The 9,716-nt window shown below is 36.8% G+C and overlaps 1 protein-coding gene across 3 annotated transcripts; it reads right to left on the bottom strand.

The window, feature by feature from the left end:
- Positions 1-454: 454 nt before the first annotated feature.
- recql (RecQ helicase-like) lies at positions 455-9,716 on the bottom strand. Of its 3 annotated transcripts, none has more exons than XM_065268561.2 (16): positions 9,449-9,716; positions 8,767-8,821; positions 8,210-8,428; positions 7,935-8,114; positions 7,673-7,779; positions 6,411-6,609; positions 6,171-6,337; positions 6,003-6,078; positions 5,762-5,910; positions 5,561-5,678; positions 5,345-5,483; positions 5,178-5,269; positions 4,866-5,082; positions 4,165-4,294; positions 2,304-2,330; positions 455-1,575 (listed from the first exon to the last, which is right to left on the bottom strand). In XM_065268561.2, exons 2-16 carry the CDS (start codon positions 8,783-8,785, stop codon positions 979-981), a joined length of 2,436 nt encoding a protein of 811 aa, XP_065124633.1. In that variant the 5' UTR covers positions 8,786-8,821; positions 9,449-9,716; the 3' UTR covers positions 455-978. The 3 variants fall into 3 exon arrangements, with proteins under 3 accessions (XP_065124633.1, XP_065124631.1, XP_065124632.1); XM_065268559.2 differs by lacking the exon at positions 2,304-2,330 and adding an exon at positions 1,904-2,050 and having other exon boundaries at positions 1,435-1,575; positions 9,449-9,713; XM_065268560.2 differs by lacking the exons at positions 2,304-2,330; positions 9,449-9,716 and adding exons at positions 1,904-2,050; positions 9,324-9,348 and having other exon boundaries at positions 1,435-1,575.

The following is a 9,716-nucleotide window of genomic DNA, read 5'->3' as shown; positions in this document are numbered from 1 at the left end:
ACGTTATTCACTAATAATAACGTAATAGTGTATAATAGTAAATAAATAAATATTTGTGGGATGTATATAAAGTATACATCATTTGTCGCGTAAAGACAAAGAAATTAAAATATATTAATTTTGATTTTAAAAACATAAAGAGGAAATAGTTAATAAAATATACTAAGGAAAAATATATTGAATTGTGACATTGATTTAGTAGCATTTACATTACAAGTAAGAAAGCACATTTTTTCGGCATTTTTTCCACCAAACTAACCATGCATTAAATATTAAAAATGTAAATTTTTTTGTTAATGCACTATTTAACATATTTGAAATATTTAAGTAGCACCAAACACATAAATATTTTAAAATTTTGTCATCACAACCACATTGACTAAATTCCTATCCACTGAAATGATGTCTCCCAGTTACAATATATAGCTTTAAAATGACTTTATTCCTAGTCATTTATACAACAAAATTTTAAAGGGGACATCTGACTTATTCCCATGTATAAGTGCTATAATTGGGTCCCCAGTGCTTCTATAAACCTAGAAAATGTGTAAAAAACCACAACCCAGTAACTTTGGTAAACCATTCTCTGCAAACATGTGAAAAAATAGGCAATTGAAATTTGGCTCCCCTTGTGATGTCAGCAGGGGATAATACCGCCCCTTAATCTGCCCTATCCAACCACGACACTGCCATTTAGTACAGAGATCAGATCATTTACATTGAAAAGGTTATAATAAATTATTTATATGGTATTTTGAGCTAAAACTTTACATACTCTGGGTACACCAAAGACTTGCTATCTCTCCTCCACCTCCCAAAAGCAGTCAGTACAACCACAATTTTGGCTCAACATATAAAAGAGATTTTTGTGAACAAAATAAGGTTTACAAGCAATAACCCAAATAAATTTAATAATCATCTTCAAATCATAGAAAAAAGTAGGTTAGTCTTACACAACATTTATAAAAAGACAATAAATCACTGTATGAGCTTTCTTCTCATACTAACACGGGTCCATAAATTTCTGGCACCCCTGGCTATGGTTGTCCTTGATGGGAAGCGGAGGCTTTTGAATGGCTCTCTCATACATGTCAGCATCCCAGGTTGGGAGCTTTGCAAGTGCTCATGGGAAATATAGTTTATTCTTCTTAACTGTTTGCTGTAGTAATTGCGCAGATGGTGTAACTCCTCCACAGCAGCAGCAGAGATGATGGAAATCTCTGATGGAGTGCTCACAAGATCAGATTTTGGTTTGTCACCAGGGCAGTCCGAGTTCTCAGTTGGTGGTTGTCTTTGCCTTCTTTTTGGTGATGTTGAGTTTTGTTTTGGGGCGTTTTTTAGACCACCGGTTGTATGGTTCTGCTCTATTACATTGACCTCGACCTCAAACACTGAGGTGTGTTTTCCATACTCGCTTGCATCAGAAGCAACATTATCTTCCTGGGTTTGCTCAACTCTTTTTTCCATGTTATGGTGGTTTTTATATATTTTACTTTTGTTTGGTGTCTTAACGGCAACGTTGGCAACATCAAACACGACTGTTTCAGCTTCTTGCATCTCACCTGACTGAACATCCTGAGGAAAGAAAAAAAGTAGAGGTATTTTATCGGCATACTGTCTTAAGTGTGGTTAGTGGCCCATGCAAAAGTTGGTTGGCTTCATAATGCCAATGTTCATTAGGTCACCATGTGTCATGCAAACCCAAACACCACAAGTAGAAATAATTAAATGCTGGATGAGATTAAAATTCATTACCAACAGATATGCTATCATGAGATACGATGTAAACGTGTTTACAAAGTGAACACATGAGGACAAGCAAGAAATAAAAAAGACAGTAGATGTATTCCCTTATCAAACCCTCTGGTTAATTTTTATGGATAATAGAGTAAATAAACTGTACGTTTGGGGGTTTTCTCCATCTGGACTAGGGATGATTGTCTTTCTTGACTTTCTTGGTCACAGATTTGTGATGGTCATTGTCAGCAGGTCTTTTTCCTTCTACTTTGGCACTAGTTTTCTCCACAGCACATTGTGCCACTTTGTTTACCTGTGGGGCGGCACAAGAGCTTTTACCTGTGGGGTTTTATTAGTCATTTGGATAAGTGGGCACTATAAACTGTAGGAATACAAGAGATACAAGTTGTTACTGCATTCTGAATGAGGGGCCATGTCTCTGGATTCAGATAAACAGGTGAAGCAAGCAATGCCTCATTTGGATGGGAAAGTTTCTATCTAGACATGACAGTAAACAGCTTTCAAGGAGGATAAAGGGATGATTTACAGTCGGAAGCTCCTCCCACTCCACTGTGACTGGTGGATAACTTCTCCTGGTTGAAGGTAACCATGACCACCAGTAAAGTAACTTGGAACAGACCACCACCCAACAAAGACACACTTTTAAGAGCTCTGGGATCTTCTTCAATCAGAGATCATTTGCTTGGGGGATTTGTGTACATTCAAGCATTTATGATTTTAAGCTAAATTAAATTAAGTTTATTAATTAAAGTCCCCTGTGGTAAAAAATCTAGTTTTTAATGTTGTTTATATGTCTATGTGGTGTTTTTAATATGCTAATGTACAATGCTGAGTACATATATTCATATCTATGGTCCAAGCTGGTGTAATGCAATAGAGAGGGGGTCTAATTTGCATATTTATAGTTCCGCATATACTAATTAAGGAAAGGGAGTAGAGTTACATTCAAGCTATTTTAAAACATGATGAAATTATTGTCACAGGAAAAACTTTTTACATATGCTATTATGATGCTCAAAGATGAGTTTTAAAGGATTAGTCCATTTAAAAAAAAACAAATCCAGATAATTTACTCACCACCATGTTATCCAAAATGTTGATGTCTTTCGTTGTTCAGTCGAGAAGAAATTATGTTTTTTGAGGAAAACATTCCAGGATTTTTCTCATTTTAATGGACTTTAATAGACCCCAACACGTAACAGATTTAATGCAGTTTAAACTTGCAGTTTCAACAGAGTTTCAAAGGACTCTAAACAATCCCAAACATAAGGGTCTTATCTAGCAAAGCGATTGTCATTTTTGGCAAGAAAAATAAAAAGTATGCACTTTTAAACCACAACTTCTCGTCTATCTCTGGTCATGTGACGCGCCATACGCAATACGTCATCACGTCAAGAGGTGGAGAAAAAGGACCGTTCCGACGTTGCTGTATGTCGAATGATACTAATTCATGTCTTTGTGTCAGTTTATTGTTTAAAATGGTCCACAAATGTGCGTTTCGTATTTGTAACACATTACTTTTCCACGGCATTACGCAATTACATGACCGGAGAAAGTGCATATTTTTTATTTTTCCTGTCAAAAATGACAATCGTTTCACTAGATAAGACCCTTATGCCACGTTTGGGATTGTTTAGAATCCTTTGAAACTCAGCTGAAACTGGAAGTTTAAACTGCATTAAAACTGATAAGTGTTGGGGTCCATTAAAGTCCATTAAAATGAGAAAAATCCTGGAATGTTTTCCTCAAAAAACATAATTTCTTCTCGACTGAACAAAGAAAGACATCAACATTTTGGATGACATGGTGATGAATAAATTATCTGGATTTCTTTTTAAGAAAATTGACTAATCCTTTAAATAATAAAATGTTCAACTACAAGGAGACTTTAAAGTTGTGAATATTAAAGGAACAGTATGTAAGAAATTTATATAAATTAATCATAAAATGTTAGTGTTAATATTAAATTAAAATTATGAAAATCACTTTAAATATACTGAATTTTCTAAAGTCAAATCTGTGTTAGTCGCTAGGTAAAATAAGGCAGGCCTTTGATCACTAAGAAAATGATGCACCCCTCATGGATGACATCTATCTGGAAAACAGAATAAGACTGGAAGAGGCATAATATCGAATAAACAAAACAGGTACAACAGAACAGGGACCAAGGTCAGATTCAGTAAATACAAAGTAAGATTTAGAATATGCTAAACATTTACAATACCGTGTATATAGCCAAATATAACAAGGATTAAGAATCCAACTAGGTTTTGACTAAATCTGACAATTTGTCACCGTTGAAAAGAGGTTCATTTTTGAAAAAATCTACAATTCTAGTTTCTACAGTTAAAGCACACAGAAAACACATAAGAGGAAAAATAAAAAAAGCTGCTGATTCTGTCTTACTGTGCTGACTGGTGGCATTTTCCTCCTCATCTTCATAGTGATGGAGTGAGTGCTGTTCTTCAGGAGAGCTGCTTTACGCCCCAGCTTCAGGTAGAAGTGGGTTGTGTAGGGTGTGAAGCTAAAGTCCTCACTTATGGATGACAGAAGAAAGTTATCAAAGAACCAAAACAAATAGAGGAAGTTTAATGTAAAGGGCCAATACTATGCAAAATCCACTTTTACAAGGTGTTTGAATATAAATGTGTGTTGGCAGTGTGAGAGCCCTACAATAAAACAAAAATCTAACCACTCTTCCTTTTTTAATCCCTCATAAACCAAAGCAGTCTCATTAGACATGCTGTTTTGATTCTCTTGTTAATGTGATGTCAAACAAAGCCCCACCCATGGCCACTGACTGGTTTACCCAAAAGCTTTTCTAAATGTGATTTTTAGCATATTGTAGCACTAATAGAGCTAAAACTACTAGGGTCTCAGACTGTATGTAGGAATCAGATCTATTTTTAACCGAAAGCAGTGCATTTAAAAGGTACATGAAAAAAGCACTTTTTTGCTCCCACCCAGATAGGGGTAATTTGAACATATATATATATTAAATGATCTATAGTGCATTTTAAGCTGAAACTTCATAGACACACATGACACTTATATTATATTAAACATTTGCATGTAATTTTCAAGCTATCAGAGCAGTCAGAAGATACCTGAAGTAGCCGTGCAACAAAAGGTGGATGATGATAGATTCCACCTCAAAGCGTGACAGAGTCGTGCTCTTTATCGTTTTGCGGTGCTTAGCAGCCCCCCTCCCCATCCAAGTCTCGCAGACTTTCAGAGGGGTTAACTTTTCATCCATACCGGTGGCCACCTCTACTATTTTGACCACATCTTGTGCATACTCGGTGATGTCCATTGTGACATAATCTAAAAAAAAAAACCATAAAATAGCACAATTACATACACAGACTGCTTGTGAAGGATCAGGTACCAGATGTGTAACCAAGAGAATCCCGCCTCACCGTTGCCGTGCCGACAGACATCACACATTTGGTTGCACTCATCATCGTCCCAAACTTCGTCAAAATGAACGGCCATCAAAGCACGTCGGCACCTGAATTAACAGATGTGTTAGTTGTCCTAATAAAAATCACAAGTCAATAATTTTTTTGTTCTGTTTTGTTACTACCTGTCCACATTTTGACAATACGCCACCATATTCTGTAGCTTTTGCTGCCCGGTGTTCTCCATCACAACCATTGTGCTTATTCTAAAGATGTCCATGAACCCATAAAACACAATGCAGTCTGCTGGGCTATCATCCCTTCCTGGAGGACAAAAGATTTGAGGTTCAACCAAAGAACATGTCTTTATATTTGGAATGATGGATGGTTGTTTTTGCTACCTGCACGTCCACTCTCTTGATAGTAATTTTCGATGGACTTGCTGATGGTGTGATGGATAACAAACCGTACGTCAGCTTTGTCGATGCCCATGCCGAACGCCACGGTGGCAACAACCACCTGCACATTTGCACAAATAACACAACGGAGGTTAAGACAAGAGGTGTATCGAGATGGGCAACAGTAACATTGCGGGTTTGTACCTGGATCTTCTTGGAGGCCCATTGTTGATGAACCAGAGATTTGTCTGCAGGCTGCATGTTGGCATGGTATGGCTGGGCAAGAATACCATGCTTCTGCAAGTTTGAAGCCACAGTTTCGGCATCCTTCTGCGAGAATACATATACAATTCCTGCAAATATAATGCATGAAATTATTACTACATTATGCATGTGCTTGAATATATGCTCCATCAAAAGGTGGGAAACTTTACTTAACAATCACCTGACTGGTTTTTGTATCTTCCCTTGACCAATGCTGCAATCTCATCGATGCAATCTTCATTATCTTTAAAACGAACCTGTAGAGGTTAAGATGACACATCCCGGGTCACATTGGTTTATTCTGTACTCTTTCACAGACGTTGCTTGCGACAAAGGCAAATTTGCTTACCTCATAATAAAGGTTTGTTCTGTTGAATGGTGCGGTCAGAGTGATTGGATTTTGAACACACAAAATCTTCTGGCAATCTTTAAGGACACTGCTGGTTGCGGTGGCAGTGAGTCCAATCAATGGCACTTTGGGAAACTGCCGCTTCAGAATCCCCAGGAGTTTATAATCTAGTGAATAAAATGCAGATTGAAGCAAAGGTTTCGAGTTTTATTCAGCGGGCATCCACAAAACCATTCCAACCTGGTCTGAAGTCATGGCCCCACTGACTGCAACAGTGAACTTCATCTACAGCTATCCGTGCCAGGAGACCCATGTTGTAGGCCTTCTCCAGTTTGGACATCAGCAGCTTGCTTTTGGCAATTTTCTCCGGTGTAACGTAAAGCAACTTAAAGGGGCTGTTTTTATCCATCATGCCTGCCAAGATGCGCTTGGAGTCCTCCTGCAGATGAAAATTATTGCACTGCTTTCAACCAGTAATATTTACAAAGCACATGCATGCACGCATGCATTACTTAGAAGTCTCCAATACATTTATAAAGCCCTGGGATTTGTTGGTGATTCAGTCACACTGCCAAAGATTTTCCGTAATCTGCGTTCACACAGATGCTGTAAACATCCCGTAAAGTCACTAGGGATTTATAACGGTTATTCACGATTAATCTATCGTATATGTGTGTGAACTGTGTATAATAACTTTGTATAGATGAATGCACACACATGCATGTATACATTTAAGAAGTGTTTACATGTGTATATACATTTGTATATTTATGTATAATTTATATTATATACAAATATTAATACTTAATATATAAATATATATTTTTCTTAAAATTATACATGCATGTGTGCATATTTATATTTTCACAAAAACTAAAACTAAAACTTTTATTCTGCTATAGATTAATCGCGATTAATCGTTATTAGGGCTGCATAATGATTAATCGCGATTAATCGTTTGCAGAATAAAAGTTTTTGTTTACATCATATATGTGTGTGTACTGGTATAATAATTATGTATATATAAATACACACACATACATGTTCAAATTTAAGAAATATTTACTTGTGTATATAAATTTTTATATTTATATAGAATTTATTTTATATATAAATATAAATACTTAATATATAAATATATGTTTTTTTTCTTAAAATTCTACATAAATGTGTGTATCTATATATACATAATTTTTATACACAGTACACACGCATATATGATGTAAACAAAAACTTTTATTCTGCAAACGATTAGTCGCGATTAATCGTTATGCAGCCCTAATCGTTATGCATCCCTTATGGCATTGTTTCTGCCTCTTGTTCACACAGAGGGCTTTCCGGGAATATTATGGGAATGTTACTAGGTCCTCTTTCCGGGAGCGATCCCAGAACATTTACGGGACGAGTTTGCGTTCACACAGAAGCCTGTCTGTCAATTTTACGGATATTTTCTAGGACCATAGTTCTGTGTGAATGAGGTTTAAGTCACAGGACCATCATACCTTTGTACTGGAGGCATTAAGGGTTACTGCATCGACATCAATGGACTTCAGATACATCAGTTGATCCTCCATCAGAGACACCAGTGGGGCTATAACTAATGTAAAACCTGATTGACAGACCACCACAGAGACATTTACAGAATTAATTTAATGCTATGCATTCCTGATATACAAAAATTTGACTTTTGGAACAGTTCACATGGATGCAATAAGATGCAACTTGTGGTCGCAAAGATAATGGGAATTGCATTTCAAAATGTACCCTTCGAGCAGAGGGCTGGCAGCTGGTAACAAAGACTTTTTCCTCGTCCAGTGGGCATGACCAGAAACAAGTCTTTTTCGGACATGCTGAGATTAATAGCCGCCCGTTGCAAAGGCCGGAATTTGGAGAGTTTAAAGGCACTCATCAGCTTCTGCTGAACCTCTTTAGACCATGAAAAATCTGTCCAGAAAGCAATAAATACATTAGATTTAAGAAAATCATGCTGATAACGGATTATGATAGCATGCAGTTACCATAAAATATTTGAGTGATACCTGACTCTTCATAGTGTTGTAAGTCCTGCTTGCTAAAAGTAGCCTTGGGAGATTTGCTGGATCCAGAGGGCTGGGCTGAGCTGCACGCTCCCTCCAGGATCTTCAGGAGCTTGTTTTTCCTGGAGTTCAGCTTGGCCTGTTTCTCCAACAGCTCGGAGATCTGCAATTCCACCATCTCCAAATCAGCCTCAACAGAGTCGAGTTCAGCCTGAGCATCATCTGCAAACAACAGAATCTTCTTATGGATCAAAGACAAAAGATATTAAGCGCAAATATACGTAACATCTATGCAAATATAAAACACCACACGTAAGCACTAGGTAGTATTCCCTTGATAGTGTGCTGCAGAATTCCCTCTGTCTCTCACCTCAGCATCTCTAATGAGCTGAGCTACACAGAGGGACGTAATGATGTAAGTCACACCAGTCTGTTTACCCCTCTTATTACTCAGGGGTGTAATAAGAAACAGCCCGGCAGTCTAATTTATCTACTCCAAGGCACACTTTTTAACTTTTTGATTAAAGATATGAATTTTGCATGAGATAAGAGACACTTACCAATGTCATTTGCCATCATATGCAGTTACTGTTGAGGTCAGAGATGAAATACAAACTGAAAGGAGGAAAATATAAACACAACTGTAAGCATAATGATATAGATATTGAGTGCCGCAGGGATGACGTATTTTTGTAGGCCAACCCGGAAGTTAGCAGGACACTCGAATAAAAGCCCATCATTTTTTATAGACTTTAGGATTATCGCAAAAAATAAGATCTGTGCTTAACTTATAAGTTTTATCCAACAGAGTAATCTTCACAGATTAACACAACTTTTAGGATTTTTAAAGTCTAACGTTAAATGCGTTTATTAGAAAAAATAGATAAAGGTTATAAAAGGTTGTGCTTATCTGTGAAGATTATCTTGTTGGAAAAAACGTGTACGTGTCATCAGTACACCTTGAACACTGTCAGCACCTCAAACATATAACATGTAGTCCTTAAACTTTATATAACACCTTAAACATGACTTCATTCCGATTTGTTAAGGTTTTGCACTTGTTATACTTGTATAATTATTAATAGAGCTTAAAGAAGTGAACTGACTAATGTAATACATAGATGCAATTTCATTGATCGACTCTAACATCCACTGTAGTGTAGAAAAAGCGTGTTAAATCATGTTTAACGTTTAGAAATAACACGTTTATACATATAAAATACGTTACTTGTGTTAACTCACCCGCGAATGACCATATGTCTTCTGCCCTTTCACTTTCTCTTGTTTGTACCAGAGATATCCTCGTTGCCCCACGCGACCATTAACCATTAACCAGAGCCATAGAGAAAACTGACCAATCACATGCCTGTACATTTTTAATGGTCCAGACAACGCAAACTTAAAAGTCTTTAAAAATATAATTATCTTTGACCATTTTAAAAGTAGCGATTTGAGCAATTTATTCAGAATTTGATTTGAGTTACACGCAGGATATATCGCAAGTTTTGCA

This window comes from Paramisgurnus dabryanus, chromosome 1 (genome assembly GCF_030506205.2).
Source record: "Paramisgurnus dabryanus chromosome 1, PD_genome_1.1, whole genome shotgun sequence".
Taxonomy (NCBI): Eukaryota; Metazoa; Chordata; class Actinopteri; order Cypriniformes; family Cobitidae; genus Paramisgurnus; species Paramisgurnus dabryanus.
The sequence above is the reverse complement of the archived record's forward strand: the minus strand, read 5'-3'. Positions and strand labels throughout refer to the sequence as shown.